The sequence below is a fragment of the Mesocricetus auratus genome, unplaced genomic scaffold (assembly GCF_017639785.1).
Source record: "Mesocricetus auratus isolate SY011 unplaced genomic scaffold, BCM_Maur_2.0 Super-Scaffold_100004, whole genome shotgun sequence".
Lineage (NCBI taxonomy): Eukaryota > Metazoa > Chordata > Mammalia > Rodentia > Cricetidae > Mesocricetus > Mesocricetus auratus.
Window position 1 is genome coordinate 2,810,348 of NW_024429189.1, and position 17,656 is coordinate 2,828,003.

Here is a 17,656-nt window from a genome sequence, read left to right on the forward strand (position 1 = left end):
CACTGTGTGTACTGCATGTATGTGGCGCACAGATATTCATGTAGGCAAAATGCCCACGCACATAAAATATAGTATTAAAAAAAAAAGAATTACTAACTTTGCATATGGGATACATTTATTAGACACCATTAATGCACCACATTAAGATCCATGGACATGGAGCTGAAGAGATGACTCATTGGTTAAGAATACTTGATGCCAGGGCTGGAGAGATGGCTCAGCGGTTAAGAGCAGTGACTGCTCTTCCAGAGGTCCTGAGTTCAATTCCTGGCAACCACATGGTGGCTCACAACCACCTTGAATGAGATCTGGTGCCCTCCGCTGACATGCAGGCAGAAGACTGTATAAACAATAAATAAATAAAAATATTTTTAAAAAAGAATACTTGATGCCCTTGCAGAGGGCCTAGCACCCATATGGTAGCTCACAACCACTGATATCCAGGGCCTCCAACATCCTCTTCTGACCTCTGCAAGCATCACGCATGCATAGGGTGCACAAATACATATGCAGGCAAAACACTCATACACACACATTCTTAACCGCTGAGCCATCTCTCCAGCCCTACACACACATTCTTAAAAAGCTTTTATAAGTATCTGTGGACATGCTAAGCATCATTACGAATGCCTTTAATTCCAACAACCAGGCACCAGAGGCAACAGGTCTCTCTGAGTTCCAGACCAGCCTGGCCTACATCGTGAGTTCCAGGTCAGCCAGGGCTATCCAGTGATATATGTATTAGTCAGGGTTCTCTAGAATTGCAGAACTTATGGAATGAATCTCTCTGTATATACATGCATATGAACTTATTGGAATGACTTACAGGCTGCAGTCCAACAATGGCTAGTTGTGAATGGAAAGTCCAAGAATTTAGTAGTTGCTCAGTCCCACATAGCTGACAGTATCAGCTGGTCTTCTATAGATGCTGGGATCCCAAAGGAGTAGGCTCCAGTTGTAGGGAAAAGGGACCAGTCAAAGAAACACACCCTGAGCAGAGCCAAAGAAACACACTTTGGCCCTGCAACCACAACCAAAGAAATGTACCCTGACCCTAAAACCAGTGCCAAAGGAACACACTTTGTCCCTGGAATCTGAGTCAGTGAAAGAAATGTACCCTGGCCCTAAAATTGGAGGCAAAAGGCTAAAAAGGACCAGAGAAAGAAACACACTTTGGCCCTGAAACCAGAGCCAAATCTGACCCTAATCCTGTGTAAAAAAGTAACCAATCCCGGAGCAGAGCTCTAGCCAATCTGAGCTCAGCACTGAAATCGGACCAATCCCTACCCTGGAAAAACTTCCCCAACCCCAGGAACCCCTATATAAACCCTGTGTATGTTCAGCTTGGCTGGTCCAGCTGTCTTCCAATAAACCCCTTTGGATGAGCTTCGGGTGAAGATCTTCTTTTGCGGCTGCGACAGAGCAAAGGCGACCCTGGGCAGAGCAGAGCAGAGCAGAGCAGAGCAGAGCAGAGCAGAGCAGAGCAGAGCGAGCAGCGCTGTAACACTTGCCCGGGAAACCTTCCTTGGCAGAGCGGAGTTGTTACACTCTGCTCCCGCCCGGCTCCCTGCTCTCCGCTCGGCTCTCCAGGAGCAGAGCTGAACTGTAGCAACTTCGCCCGAGAAACCTCCTGCGGAGCAAAACTGCTACACTAGGCGAACATCCCCAGCTGGAAGACCCTGTCCTGCCGGAGTGGAGCTGACACAAAGGAGAAGCCTTTCTCTGAGGCAAGGCTGTAAGCTGCTAAGCTTACTGCAACCTGTGGTGGTCCTTGGCTCCCGAGCTCCAGGATACCTTTCTACCTGAGCTGTGTAACACTCAGTATCCTTGGCTCCCGAGCTCCAGGATACCTTTCCACCTGAGCTGTGTAACACTGGGTATTCGGTGACTCCCGAGTGCCAGAATACCTGACCCACTCCTGTTCCATCCTGTCCTGACCCATCCCGACGAAACGCTTACACCAGTGCCAGTGAAGAGTGGATGTGCTGACAAGGGCAAGCAGGCTAAGAACAAACTCCCTTCTTCCATTGTCTTACACATGCTTCCAGCAGAAGGTGTGGCCCAGGGTAAAGGTGTGCCTCCCAGCCTCAGGATCTGGATTACAGGTGTGCCCTGCACTTCTGGATTGTAGTTCATTCTAGATATAGTCAAGCTGAAAACCAAGAACAGCCATCACAGCCTTTCATTATCAGTAGACATGGTAAGGAGATGGTCATGTATAAAAGTGCCCTTGACAGCTAATGGCTGCTGGGGGGGTGTCTATGCCTTATTGTACAGTCACAGGCAATGGCTTTTAATTAAATCCCACCTTTGCTCAGGCAAGCAACACTAATTAAATTCAGTGGGGCACAGAATTAGACATGAAAGCAGAAGAAGGTTTTGTTGGTGAGAAGAGGGGTTCAGCAAATTGAAAGAGGGACATGAGGGCAATATGATCAAAGTGTATTATATGTATGTATGTGTGAAATTGCAAAGTAAGTTTTTAAAAATGCCCCCCAAAGAAAATGTCATTGATACAGGATTACATCTTTAGGGTCTGCAGTGGTTTGAATGATAATTGTCACATCTATTTAAATACTTTGTTTCCAGTTGGTGGCACTGTTTGGGGAGGTCTAGAAGGTGTGGCCTTAGTGGAGGAAGTAGGTCTCTGGGGTTTCAAAGCCTCCTGCCATTCCCAGTGCCTGCCTGCTTCTCTCTCTCTCTCTCTCTCTCTCTCTCTCTCTCTCTCTCTCTCCATCTCCATCTCTCTCATCCCCTCTCTCTTTCCCTCCCCCTCTCTCCTGCATGATTGGGATTCTGGATGTGAGGTCTCAGCAACTTCTTCCAGCAACCATGCCTGCCACAGTGGACCCTTTATCCCTTTAGAACCATAAGCACAAAACAAACTCTTGCTTCTCTAAGTTGCTCCTTGTCGTGGTGTTTTATCCCATCAACAGAACAGGCACTAATACACGATGGGGAAGTCCTGTGTATATGTCAATAAAGCACTGTTGGCCAATAGGGATGCAAGATAGTTGGGACTAGGAATCCAGGAGGACTCTGGGTAGGAGAAACACAGAGAGTCATCATGTAGCCCACCAGAGAAGTAAGATGTCCATCCGGTAAGAGAAATTCTTAAATGGGTTAAATACTTAAGTCAAAGATAGCCAGTAAGAAGCAAGCAAACAGCCAACAGCTTCATAATTAATACAGCGTCCTGTGTGTTCATTTGGGGACTACAACGTGGCAGAGCCCAGGCAACTGGTGGGGAAAACCCAAAGCGGCTGACGAGGAAAAGGCTTCTCTCTACAAATACAGGATATAATATTGTTTGATATCTTCAAGCAATTCAGCCATGTGTTTATGCGTGTGTATGTGAGCCTACTCAAAGGAGTGGCAATGTGACAGCTAAAAAGGCTTGCAAATCCAGTGAGGTCCTCAGGTTTCCATTGAACTCATTGTCTACAATTAAAAAAATACGGGTATGAGATTTTTCCTTCATACGTGTTTGCATGCCATTTGTGTATTTGGTGTCTGAGGGGGCCAGAAGATGGTGTCAGATCCCTTGTAACTGGAATTACTGTTTTGAGTCACTAAGTGGATACTTGGAATTGAACCCAGGCCCTCAGCAAGAAGAGTAAGACTTCTTAACTGCTGAGCCAGTACTCCAGCTTTTTGTTTTCTTTTTCAATTTTTAACTTTCTAGTAGGTTTGACTTTTTTAAACAAATGATGTAGGGTTGGTAGATCTTTAAGAATACTCTGGGGGGGGGGATACTCTCAGATGACATTTCCAGATGGTCTTATGTTTGAAATTTACTTAATATTTGGGGTGTGTGTATACATGTGTGCCACAGTATTTGTGTGGAAGTCAGGGGATAAGGAGGTGTGGCCTTCCACCATATGGGTCCTGAGAATCAAACTGGCTGTTAGGCTTGGCATCTTCAGCCATCTCTCTGATCCCATTTTTAGAAGTTCTTTCTTTTCTTCAAGATTTACTCATGTATGAGTGCTCTGTCTTCCTGTACACCTGCACACCAGAAGAGGGCATCAGATCCCATTGTACATGGTTGCTGGGAATTGAACTCAGGACTTCTGGAAGAGCAACCAGTGTCTAATCCATCTCTCTCTCCCTCCTCCTCCTCCTCCTCATCTTCCTCCTCCTCGTTTTTTCTGAGACAGGGTTTCTCTGTGGCTTTGGAGCCTGTCCTGGAACTCACTCTGTAGACCAGGCTGACTTCAGACTCACAGAGATCCGCCTGCCTCTGCCTCCCTCCTGAGTGCTGGGATTAAAGGCGTGCGCCACCAACACCTGGCTAGGATGCTTATTTCTATTTCAACATGATCATGTTGGTGCAATATCCGGGGGGGGGGGGGGAGAGACAGAGAGAGAGAGAGAGAGAGAGAGACAGAGAGAGAGAGACAGACAGAGAGAGAGAGAGAGAGAGAGAGAGAGAGAGAGAGAGAGAGAGAGAGAGAGAGAGAGAGAGAGAGAGAGAGAGAGAAAGCTTGGAGAAAGCTTGGGAGGGAATTGAGTAGATTAGGATGGGTAGAGAGAGGGCAGAGGCTAAGGATAAATGGCCCTCTGGAACCTTTTCGCCTTTAACACAACTTAGATTTGATTCTTGGGGTTTCCTTTGTCGACTTGAGAAAATTCTAAAAGGTCTCATTGGTTGCCAAGAATTTCAAGAAAGGCTGGACGGTTGTGGCACATACCTTTAATCCCAGCGCTCAGGAAACAGAGGCAGGCAGATCTCTGTGAGTTCGAGGCCAGCCTGGTCTACAGAGCAAGTTCCAGGACAGGCTCCAAAGCCTCACGGAGAAACTCCGTCTCGAGGCGAACAACCCCCCCCCCCCAAAAAAAAGAATTTCAAGAAAGGAAACCGGAAGCTCCTGAGCCGTTGGCGTCCCGTGGCCAAGGAGACGGGCTATTCCATTTCTTCTCAAGGGGTTGTCTAAATAATCTCCCCTCTTTCAGTCCGCCACAAAGTGCCTACATCACTCTGAACAATTGGCGGGGTTTACGCGCTCGGGCGGGGGCTCCTCAGGTGGGCGCGTTCCGCTCCCGAGCAAGCCTTGGCCGCGGGGTACACCCCCGGGTGCGCGTGGTGCAGCCCGGAGCGGCGCGAGTGGGGCGAGGGTCCCCTGACAGGGCAGAACTCTGTGGGCTTGCACCCAGGGTCTGATCTCAGCGGTCCCCAGGATGCCTGGTTCCGGGAAGTCCCGGCAAGACTTCACGCGATGGAAGAAGAAGAAGCAGCCTGTGCGCCGCACGGTCAGCCAGATCTGCCCGCCGCCCCGACGGCCGCTGACGGTGGCCGACATCCGCCCGGGCATGGAGAACCAGAGGCTGGGGGTCGTGCGTGACTCCATGTTTCAGAACCCGCTCATCGTCAAGGTGAGCGCTCGGGCGCGCTCGTCCCCCTCCCCAGGCGCCGACGCTGCCAATGGGTTCCAGCTGCTGAGAACCTCCGGCCTCAGGGTCCGGGGTCCAGGCGCAGGGTCGGAAATCAGCTCTAGGCGGGACAGGCCTGAGCCTCAGTGTCCTTAAGTGGCACACATTAGCGGAAGAGACTGGGAAAGACTATGGATAGGGCAACCCCTGAGGGGCTTGAAGAACTCAGAGGCTGACAGACAGGTCTCAGGCACCCTTTCATGCCCTCGCCACCCCCCAAAGACCCACTTTACCTAGCATCTCTGGTTTACTGTGTAGCAGGTATTCCTGGGCTTTCGTGCAAACCCTAAGTGTGTGTTGGGGGAGAGGTACAAACACTCTATGATGAGGTCTGGCCGGCACTCGCATGCGAGCAGTGTTTGCAGCTAGATCGCCTTCCCTTTCAGTGCCGGCTCTTTACTTTTAGTCTGTTTTCCCGCCAGGCTGAAAACTCCACTTGGAAGTGGAGTTTAAATGCGGGAGACAGGAAAAGTCAAGTTGAAGTTTAGTAGTTGTCAAGGTCGTCATGGAGCAAATTTACCTTTCGCCCCTAGAGGGCAGTGTGTTTCTAAGAATGCTCTCAATTTCCCAGGTTCGGATGTGGAAGGTGATGGGCATGGGCGCGCTGATGGTAACCATGGATTCAGCCAGCAATCGCGATTTCTCTGACTCCAGGCGCTGATTAAAACTCAGAGTGGTGGTGTTTGACCTTCCTTCCTTCCTTCCTTCCTTCCTTCCTTCCTTCCTTCCTTCCTTCCTTCCTTCCTTCCTTCCTGTCCGTCTTCCTTTCCTTTTCTTCCCTCCCTTCTTTTCTCTTTCTTCTTCCTTTCTCCCTTCTTTTAGTTCCCTCTCTCCCTCCAACTCCCTCCTGCCTTTCCTTTTATGAAGGAAACCTGGGTTCTCTTGATTGTGCTAGAACTGGCTGCCTTCTTTGACTCCTGGGGAGACACTGACCCTCCTGGACCTCTCTGAGCTTAATTAATGTTCCCAGGAGGACAGAGTTAGATACGGGTTAGGGTGCAGCAGCATCCTTAGCACCGCCCCCTGAGATGCCCCCACAGTGGAACAGATACTTTGCTTACTTCTTGGATTCAGCAGACACGTGGGACAGACAGTTGGGACTCACTGTCGTGGGCTAAGGACAGAATCAAGTGCCACCTGTCAGTGGCTGCTCTGATGTCCCGTCATTGCTTTAATCAGCTGTCACTAGTGTGCAGCTCTTTCCCATTTAAATATGAGGTGAAGGGCATTACAGAGTCACTTCCACAGTGAATTCTTTTGTAACGTTCATTCTAAGTGATACATGTATATGTATATCTGCATACATGTATAGCAAACATGTGTTATATATACAGCATACCATGTATTTATCATTTGTACATAAGTGTGTAAACTACAGTGCGTGTAAATACTATATGTGAAACACCCCTCGCTTCCCCTTTGCTTTCTCCTCCTGGCTGTGTCAAGGGCAGCATTTGGCCTGTAGGTGGCACCAGCTTAACAGCCTTCAGGATGCATTCCATCCTTGTTTCTGGAGCTGGAGTTTAGGAATGATCATTAAAAAAAAGTATTGGTGATGATTGATTCACAATGGGGTTCTGTTTTCAGGCTGTCCTGGTCTCTGGTGAGCACCACCTGCAGAGGCCATGTCCTGGCGGTTTTTGGTGACAAAGCCTGGGATGCTTTCATACAAGTAGCAGCAGGGGGCAGTCTTTGCTCCCAATTCCGTCCTTGGATTTTTGAATCACTGGTAGCATTTAAGATGATGATGTCCACATTCAATATTTACCCCTTCCCGTAAGATCTTCCTTCAAAATCCAGCCTGCATAAAAGTTGACAGAGAGAGAATGTGTAGAGGAAGCTGGGCTGCTCCGCGTTGCAAAAGCTCCCTATAAACCAGGGCATGGGGAAATGTCTGCAAGGCTTTTGACTTGAGGCTCTGCCAGAACTGGCTTAAAAGCCACACCACTGAGTCCCAGCCCACTTTTCTCTATGTAAATTTGGAATTCTGAAACATTGGGAGTTTGGGCTGTAAAGAAAATGGAAATATTAGAAGCAGTTAGGGTTCCAGAACATTAAAAACAAAAACAGTTCTATCCTTTCTACTGGGCTTGACTTATAGGTTCCTTTAGGGGATTCGATAATTTTGCTGGCCCCAGTGTTGGGGTGAATGCTTCCTCATTGTATGAGTGCGCTTGACTCTGATGTCTTTGGGGATAATGGGAACTGAGTTGTATTTTAGCTTTGTCTCTTCTTGAGTCTGAAGTGTGTCTCTATCGGAGGAATACAGCACCCTGGAAATATTTATTTCACCACATGGGGAGGCTGTCACTCACATCATTTCCCCTCATGGATAGGTTCAGCATATTTTTTGTTTGTTTCTTTTCTTTTCTTCTCTTTTTTTTCCCACTTCAAATGCTGCTGAATAAATACAACCCTGGTATTTCCCATCCATGGAATTTACCAAAACATATCTGCACCAGTTATTCAAAAATGTCTTCAAGATGCCAAAGCAACCAGCGGAAAAGGGAAAACCTCAGATTTGCAAGCAGGTGTTTTTATCTGTACACACTCACCAGCTGGTCACCTCGCTGAAACCCAAGTAAATTGCTTGCTTAATGGCAGTTAATTGAGTCAAGATGGTGTTTTATGCAACCACAAGAATAATGTAAATAGTTTCCATCGGCAAGGGCTTCTCTATTGTCAAGTGATGTGAAGCCAGCCAGCTTTCCTTTCTGTGTGACTCTGTGGGAAACATAAAATTAAATTGAGAAAGAGTCTAGCTTCACCCTGCTTGATTCTCATTTCCCTAGAATCCAGAGACTCAACATAGAATCCTGCCACAGTAGCCTTCCAGCCTCCCTCACAAAACCTGTCAGGGTGTACCCTCCCACCACGGCAACTTGGCTGATATCCTGTCAATACAATTACGGGGAGAGACTGTGCGGTTTGCTCCACTGACAGCTTTGAGTCTTCCGTCGCCCCGGAGAGGCAGGTTGCTGTACAGGGCTGGGATTGATTGAATCCAGCACCCTCAGAAAGTAGAAATGATCAGGGCGCCTGATTTTTTTCATAATTTATTACTGACTTTGTTTTTTTTTCCTGTGGGGGTTTATGTCACAAATAAGAAAAGCATACATTTGTAAAATAAAGTAATAGACTAAAGTGTTGGAGGTTAGAAGGAAGTTTGCTGGCATCAAATGTATCTCCTTTAGGGAGCTTAGGGAGGCCAGGGGAAGATGCTCACCCTGGGGTACTACTGTGGCCTGGTATCGGAAGTGGGAGGAAGATCCAGTCTTCTGAATGACAACCTCATGCTATTTTGGCCCGAGCCATGACTAATTAATCAAGCGCAACCTAGGTGTGTCACATCCTGTAGAACAGGCAGTTGGAAGTGCTCATAAATGAATCTGACCCAGCTGGGCGTTGGTGGCACACGCCTTTAATCCCAGCACTCGGGAGGCAGAGGCAGACAAATCTCTGTGAGTTCGAGGCCAGCCTGGTCTACAGAGCAAGTTCCAGGACAGGCTCCAAAGCTACACAGAGAAACACTGTCTCAAAAAATGAAACCAAAACAAAACATGTAGGGTTTACCTGGAGAAATGAGATGTACCCAAACAGATACACAAGCACCCACAGAATCACATGTACAGGCATATAGGCACATACAGATACAAACATGGACACACACACACACACACACACACACACACCCCAAGGTAAGTTGGCAATGTTACAGGTCACCTCCACTGAGTTTTCCAGCGAACTTACAAGCCCAGGGCACTCAGTTTGGGGGAAAGGTCCGTGTCAGGGATGGGGAGCCTGAAAAGCCAGCCTCTGTGCAAAGCGATCCCCTCTTCCTTAGCTTTCAAGCATTAGGGCTCTTCACACCAACTCAAGTTCTAGTTCATAAGACTCCGAGCTGCACTGAGTTGCTATCATTACCAGCACAAGGAAGTGTTTATCCAGAGCAAGTATGTTCAAATTGGATGCTCTACAAAGCCAGGCAAGCACACCAGGCCCACTAATAGCCTAACGTCTCTAATAAATATTAATGCTGGCGAACATAAACACAGAGACAGAGATGGGCATTAGGAAGGCAGGCTGTCCAAAGCCCGGTTGCACAAAGATACCAATGTTTTCATTACATGGTGGGGAAATATTGCGTGTGGTTTGTCTGCGGAAGAGAACACGGCTGTGATCGCGCGGTCCTTTACATTCAATTACAGTGTAATAGGAGGAAATGAAATGGTGGTGAGGAATTAAAAGCCATCCTGTGACTCAGTCTGGGCCTGACGCACTGCTGTGGGTCCATCTATCCTCGTTCTCTCAGTTCCTTCTTCCCCTCCCCTCCTCACCCTCCTCATCCCTTCCCCCTCCTCTCCTCTTCCCTGCCCCTTCTCTCCCTCTTTTCCCTCCTCCCCCTGTCTCCTCCTCCCTCTCCTTTTTCTCCCTCTTCCTCATTCTTCTTGTGTATGCGTGTTTGTGCACACCCGTGTGCGTGTTTGCGTGTGTGTGTGTGCACACCCATGTGCGTGTTTGCGTGTGTATGTGTGTAGAGGACAGAGGTCAACTTCGAAGTGCTGTTTTTCAGAAGCCATCCACCTTGGTTTTTGAGACAGGATCTCATTAGCCTGGAACTCATCATGTAGGCTAAGCCGGCTGGCCAGGGAGCCCCAGGGATCCCACCCATCTCCACCTCCCAAGAGCTGGGATTACAATCAAGAGCCACCTTGTCCAGCTTTTTTAAAAAAAAATGCCTGTCCCCTTTCTCCGTTTAAATCAGGGTTTGAAGCCAGAGAGATGGCTCATCCTTCGGGGGCAGCAGATAAAACGATGAGCAAATCCCACTGCCCTGGTCTGTGGCCATTCCAGAGAGAAGAGTTGCCCCTCGGTTGGCGTCTCACTGCAGTCCCCAGGACAGCTGCCCCGCCTAGCTTCAGGGCCACCTTCCTGCTTTGTCTTTTAGCACACAAGACCTCAGAACTGGGATTCTTCTTACTGAATCCAGCCGACCTCTGGTCATGTGATCCTCAGAACACTGCTGGAGCTTGAAGGGAAGGCTGTTCCTTCAGGAAGAACTCTGAGACCTTGGTGGACGAGTTGGCAGTCATTCCCATACCTTTCAGAGCATTCTAGACACAGTGTTGATTGCTATGTAAGTCAGGCTCTTTCATCTTTAATTTCTTTGTGTGGTGATCAGAGGGCGCCTTTCACAGCCAGTTCTGTCTTTCCCATGTGGGTTTCAGAGATAGAACTCAGTTCTATCGTGGTTGCACAGTAAGTTTTTTAAAAATATGTATTGATATTTTGCCCGCATGTGTGTCTGTGTGATGGTTGTTGGATTCCCTGGAACAGGAATTACAGACAGTTGTAAACTTCCATGTGGGTCCTGGGAATTGAACCCAGGTCCTCTGGAAGAGCAGCCAATGTTCTTAACCACACAGTAAGTTTAACCAGCTGATCCATCTCTCTGGCTTCAAACCCTGTTTTCTATTGCAGTGATTTTTCAACCCATTCTAGGGGTTCTAGAAGCTATGGAGATCTCATAAAAACATTGATCCTATTTTTAAATCTAGTTGTGCCTAGCGTGTGTGAATCCCTACACTCCACCCCTACCCGGTAACACAAAATAGACACTAATCAGTCACTCAAAGTATCCTTATATACTACCTTTTGCCAGCAGAGGGCACCAGATCTCATTACAGATGGTTGTGAGACACCATGTGGTTGCTGGGAACTGAACTCAGGACCTGCAGAAGACCAGCCAGTGCTCTTAACCTCTGTGCCATCTCTCCAGGCCCACATCCTTATTTTAAAAGCTTAAGAAGAAAACAAATATCATTAAATGCATTCAGCATGAAACCCTCACATGGGCTCTCCATACTGTAGCTGTACTTTGAGGTCTAGTTCTGGACTGTTAGCTTTGCATTCCTGATTGGGAGACTTGTAAATATGTCTCAGCTAGGGAAGACTGGGCCTTTCCCAATCTGAGACTTTACATTGTTGCAGGAAAGTGCCACAGAACTTTGTCCTAGTCTTGAGACCTGGCTGTGTTAAACCCAGCAATGGGCCTGCAGGACTCTTCCCTCCTGCCTGGTGACCTTCAGGGTGGTGGGCAAAACTAAGGGGAGCATAGCACCAAAAATGTGCAGCCTCCCTCACGTTTTTTTCTTTTGGTTTTTCCAGACAGGGTTTCTCTGTATTGTTTTTTGGAGGCTGTCCTGGAACTCGCTTTTGTAGACCAGGCTGGCCTCGAACTCATAGAGATCCGCCTGCCTCTGCCTCCCGAGTGCTGGGATTAAAGGTGTGTGCCCCCCCAGGTTTTAACAAACACAGCAACTGTGCTGTGCCTCCCATTGTTTGCCTCAAACAAACAAATACCACAGAAAGTAACCTTCCAAGCAACTGCTGACTGCTGGCTACAACTCAGCTTTAAACACAAATGTCCCCTGGTTCCTCTTTCATGTTGGTTCAGCAATGCAAATTAGGACACAATCCAAACTTTTTGGGCAGGTATGAAACTGCAGCTCTCTTATGGAGAGGAAGGCCAGCAGAGTGGTTCTGGAACCAACAGATCCCAGCCATTTGTTTGTTCTGCCTGCCAGGGTGGGAGGGTTATCTTCGTGACTCAGTTTCTTCCATCAGTGAGGAGGCCAGAGTTAGTACCTGGTCATGGGAGAGTAATGATGATTCCATGGGATCACCAGGCCTTGGCTAACCATGGGATCCCCCAGAGGGTACTTTAAAAGCATTTGATTTCGCTTTCTATGTTCCTCATCTCAAATACTTTGTTCCTTAAGGCAACCCTTGTGTTCTCGGCTGTTGATGCTGGGTAAATGTTAAGGGCTGGAGGGATGGCTCAGCAGTTAAGAAAACCTTACTGGGAACTCGCAGAGGACCAAGTTTCGGTCCCCAGCACCCATGTGGCGTGGCTTACAACCACCTGTAGCTCTAGCTCCAAGGGATCTAACTTCCTCTTCTGATTTCCTCAGGCACCTACAGATATGTGGTACACATAAACTCACATAGGTACACACACATCATTTCTTTTAATCTAAAAATAATTCTGATTCTAAACATAGTGAACTTATACTGAGACATGTTTACCAAATGCTTATGCTTACCCTAGTGTGTGCTGTAACTGCAACACTGTCACTCAACCCAAACTTTCTTACCCTACCAGCTCTAGAGCTGACAGCACACTCTTGTTAAGCTTGATGAAAAGTGCTGCTGGGACTTAACTGTACCCATGTGTCCAGGTTCTAATGAAGACTGGTGTAAGTGGGAAACTGCATCATAGAAAATATGGAAACATTTGAATGGCGTTGATTGTTCTAAACTGAAGGGGGGCAGTTTTACCTACTTTGGAGATCAATGGACTCCAAGGAACTTACTTCTAGAAGCACTGTCTTTGGTTAGTGGAGCTGGGGAGTAGTGGGCAGAGGTCATGGGTGCTGTTCAATTTGTCATGATGTGAAACAAGCCCCTCCCACCTGCAACAAGGAACCAGTCTCCAAATGTCGACAGTTTTGAGGCCAAGAGACCCTGAACTAGAAGCCATAAACAAAAGGGGGATTGTTGGTAGCTCACCACAGCCTCCTGGAAACCTAACGTAAGCCAAATGGTTGGTCTGAACTGCTTCTCTCATTGCTCGCTTCTGTCTCTCCTCCCTGATGGTTCATGCTGTTTTAAATCCCCTCTTTAATCCATTTTCTTCCCCTTAGTGATGTCTGTCTGCCTCTATCTCTGCCCACATTGCAATTTAAGAAAAATTTTTTTCCAGCCATCTTATGGCCTGGCTCAATAACTCATTAAGTAAACTCATTAGCAGAGAGACTGGTTTGTTGAGCAATCACTGAGTGGTGTGTGAGCTTTGTGTCCCCTCCCTACATACTCCCAGGGCCCTGTTTCACTCTACATGAGCCAAGATTTCAAACGTAGGATTGATGCAGTGTAGAAAAATTAAGCTCATAGTGAGCCAGCGCCCCACGACAGACTTCACACTTTCACTGTGGCACTCGACACCACATTTCAGGGAAGCAGGAACAAGCTTCAAAAGGAAAACAGCTGTAATGGTCCACCCAATAATTTGAAGGCACGGGGGATGGGTCAAGAAACAGACACGGGTCAGTGAGCCCAAAGTTCAGCACAGGCAACACCCAGAAGGGGAAGGGTCCATCAAAAGGACTGCAGAAAATACGTAATGACTCAAAAAGAGGGAGTTTTAATCTTTTTATGGGGACCAAACAATATATATGCGGGAGGCCGGTGAACTCAGAACCATGCAAGCTAAGGGTCTTTGGGTTGACCAGCAGCACCCTTTGTGCTTTGTCTGAGAGAATAAAAGCACACTCTTAGAAGCTCTTTGATTTCAAGGTATGGATGGCCACACTGCTGCCAGGTGGCTGGCTATTTGCACGTGACCACAGAGCATCGTCTACACTGAACCACTGCACCAGTTTGCAGATGCCTGGGTGTCACAGCCTGTCACAATGTCGGGCATGCAGAGAAGCTGTGGCATTTCTAGTGAGCCAATAGAAAGTTTGTCACTAGCTTCATCAGTGGACCAGAAATTAGGCCATGTCACCACCTCAAGGTGCCATTGCTTGAATTTTGTAGAATTGTATTTCCATTTTCCCCCTGCCTCCTAGCAGCTCTTTTAAGAATACAGAAGCTGAGGGCTGGGGTCTGCTCAGGCTTGAACACTTGTTTAGCTGGTGAGACACTGGGTTCCACTCCTAGCACTGCAAAAATAAACAGAACAACACAACAGAAGAGGTTAGTTTTGCTTGTTGTTCGGTTTGGTTGTGGTAGGCGTTTGAAATTGTTAATGAGCACATCATCGAGTGAGCAAATGTTTATCGCCCTATGATGGGGAGGCATGACTGGAAACACAGGGGATTTAAAGACTTGTGTTCAGTGGGCTAATGGTCTTGACTGGGGAATCACCAGTCCTTGAAGATTGGAACCAAGTTATTGAGGGTAGAAGGAGAGGAGAGGAAGGTCAAGGCACCACAGTCAGAAGCTGAGGAAGGAGCAGAAAGGACTGTCCAGCTGGGCTGGGGTTGCTAAGTGAGTTGGACTTGACTTGGGTGTGGATGGGGGCGGGACAGTTGGAGAGAGTGTGGACTGGGCAGAGGTTGCACAACAGTCATCATGTACCGGTGTCCCCAGGGAGAAGGACGGAGCCTCCACTCTGACTCTGAGTGCTATAAGGGAAGCTGCAGAAAATGACACTTTCATTCACTTGCTGCTTCAGCCAACTCTTTCTTTCTGAGCATGCCTTATGCATCTGGTGCAGGGCTGGGTGCATATCTGGGCATTGCTTTCATGGAGCTCACGATCCAGTAGGCAGAAGACAGAAAAGAAACAATAACAAAGGCTTAGAAGACATAGCAGTGGCCGTCAGGATGGGGGTCCCTGCTGAGGGTTGTGGGCAGCAGGAAGGGAAGGCAAGGTCTTGCAGGAAGATCAGAAGGTGTGTGCAGGGAGCCAGAGAGGTTGAGAACAGAATCAGATCGTGACGCTTGGAAGTTTTAGGATCCCTCTTTTGAGATGGTCTCATGTAGCCAAGACTGGTCTCGAATTCACTATGTAGTCAGGGATAGCTTTGAATTCCTGATTCATTGTCTCCACCTCCTGAGGGTTGGATTACAGCCATGTGCTACAAAGCTTGGTTTTATCTGGGTGGGGAACTGAACTTGGGACGTTGTGCATGCTAGGCAAGCACTCTACAAAGTGAGATACACTGTCAGAATACAAAATCCCGAATAGCTCCAGAAATCACGTTCAGGAGTTTGGAAGAATCCCTGTGCTAGCGAATGAGCCTGAAGTTGGTACTTCATTGTCACCGGGTAAGTCAACCTTGACTCAGGGAGAAAAGTGTTCCAGGAGAGGGATAGTTTGTGTGGTGGGGTGGGGTGGAGGGTGCACTGGAAGCTACACTCGAGAGTCCTTTGTCCCTCTCCTGGCTATTTATGCATTCACTCATTCATTTACTGTGTCACACATGTCCTCTGAATCAGGTGTGCCCAGCCCTGGGACCATAGTGATGACCTCATGGTCTACGTGGTGTATCATCATCTCTCAAGTCCTTCAGTCTTGTTTCCTGGACCCTGAATTCCCCCTCCTCTTGCAGCCACCCTGAGTCCACACTAACTCTGCACACTTAGCCATTGCCAAGGGTTACAGTATTATGCCGAATGTCTGTACTGTGCCTGGCTGTCTGTCCACCAGGTGCACCTCATCGGGCAAGGAAGCCTTTGTCCCTACAGCACACAGGCTTTGGAGAACAGCGTTCTTTAGGGTAAGGTTGCCAAGGGACCTGCTACCAGAGGCTAGACCCACTTCTTGGCTTTTAAGCCTGACCTTTTCAGAAGAGTGGAGGAGTATTTGTGTTGTGTTTGGTAGCTGTTGAGAGGAGGTTATTCCAGGCAAAGTAAGAGGTTTTGTGGAAGCAGATTCAGGGATAATCTGGAGCTCTGGAGAAGGAGGAGGACAGGGTGGTCACCATGGGCCTGTGGGGACAGGAAGGGCTGTGTAGGAAGTCTGGCCTGGAAAGACTTGAAGAGCCCAAAGCTAAGGAATAAAGGACACAGACTCCAAAGGCCCCAGAACCAGGTCCAGAAATCAACAACTGTCCCAGCCACTGTGTCACTCCTGCAATGATGGGGGGTCGGTCAACTAGGGACATGTACAGGTCACTGTGCGTGACTGCTGAAGTATGCGTTTTGGTTTCATCCTGATGTCTTTTCAGGCTGGATGATGGCAGGACATGTGGCTCACTGATGGTTTAGGGTTAGAAACTTGAGTTTGTTTACCTTTTGCAAATTGAACAATCCCGAGTCTGAAATGCTCCTAATGTCACCAGCTGTTTGAGAAAACCTCCAGGAGAGGTTCTGAAGGTTGCTTTGGACTGAATGCCATGGTTGCTTCCAAAAGCTTCATAAACTGTCACTGAAGATTTTGCTTGCTCTGGAGGCACCAGTGGGCATGAACTCAGAGGCTTAAGTAAATCTTTTAGGAACTCCTCTTCCAAAACGAAAGCAAGCATCTAACCCACGTACCTGAGAGCCCAGGCCTTCTTCAGCAGCCCTGGGTTTGACTTCTTCCAGAGCAGGAATTCAAGAACGGGGTTGAGCCCAGAGCCTTGCACTCTTGACTGGAGACCCATTGGACCTGGCGACTTCCCAGCAGAATACTCCATGCTGAGCCAAATGGCCCTTCTGACATATCGTGTCCCTTATGCCTTTGCAACAACCCTAAAAGACAGAAGCACTACTGTCCCCAGTTTACAGCTATGAAGATGAGGCCTTGAGTTCACACAACTTGTCTGAAGCCAGCCAGAGGAACCAGTCAAGCCCAGAGGGGACTCTGAAGTGTCAGGTCAGAACCAATGTACAAACCAAATCAGAAGAATGTAGTGACAGCAATGGCTGCCATTCATCAGGAACCTCTCAAGTGTCAAGCCATTCCCTCCCTTCCTCTCCCTCCCTGCCTCTCTTCCATCCTCCTTCCCTGCCATGCTTGTGAAGACTCTGAGGGGTTACCACCAAGGGCTGTTGGGTATTGCGATGGGTAAAGGTGCTTGCCACCAAGCCTGACAGCTTGAGTTCAATCCCCAAGTCTCACATGATAGAAAGAGAGGACTGATTCCTTCAAGTTGTCTCTGACATTCATACACATGCATGTTCTGCACTCATGCATACACACGCACATGCGTGTGTGCGTGCACCCACATACACATTTCAAAGGTAGACTACTAACACAGTCCTAGGATCTCTTGCCAGGTGGCTGCCTTCTTTATGTATGTTTCCCATCCAGATGTACCCAAACTCATGGCCTTCCCTGTTTTTCCTTCTTTATACATGTTGGGAACAGAGCTCAGGGTGTCCCCATGCTAGGTAAGCGTTCTACCACTGAGCTGCACATGGATCCCATCAGAGCCATATTTTTCATATTTATGTCATCTCTGCTCTGGGAGGTCCCCAAGGTCACACAGAGGGCAAATGGCAGGGTTGGCATTTGTAGCTAGAATGAGTTCACAGCTTGTCAGGTGTGATACTGCCTGTTACCTGAGAAAACAACTTTGTCCTGATGGGACAGAAGGATCTAGCAGGTCTATCTACATCATCTACATCTGGATCTGTCTACAGAGGCAGGCTTATCTATGGAGGCCTTATCTGTTCTCATAAGAGTTAGATCTAGCTGGCCAGATAAGTAGGACCAGCACAGATGGATT

The 17,656-nt window shown here is 48.0% G+C and overlaps 1 protein-coding gene across 1 annotated transcript in view; it reads left to right on the forward strand.

Moving 5' to 3' along the window:
• The first annotated feature begins 4,959 nt into the window (after positions 1–4,959).
• The window catches only part of Cfap77 (cilia and flagella associated protein 77), a 120,969-nt gene continuing 108,272 nt past the window's right edge, over positions 4,960–17,656 (forward strand). The window contains exon 1 of the mRNA XM_005085431.4: positions 4,960–5,376. Within this exon, the coding sequence (XP_005085488.1) occupies positions 5,182–5,376 (195 nt within the window). The 5' untranslated portion in view covers positions 4,960–5,181. The remainder of the gene's footprint in view (positions 5,377–17,656) is intronic.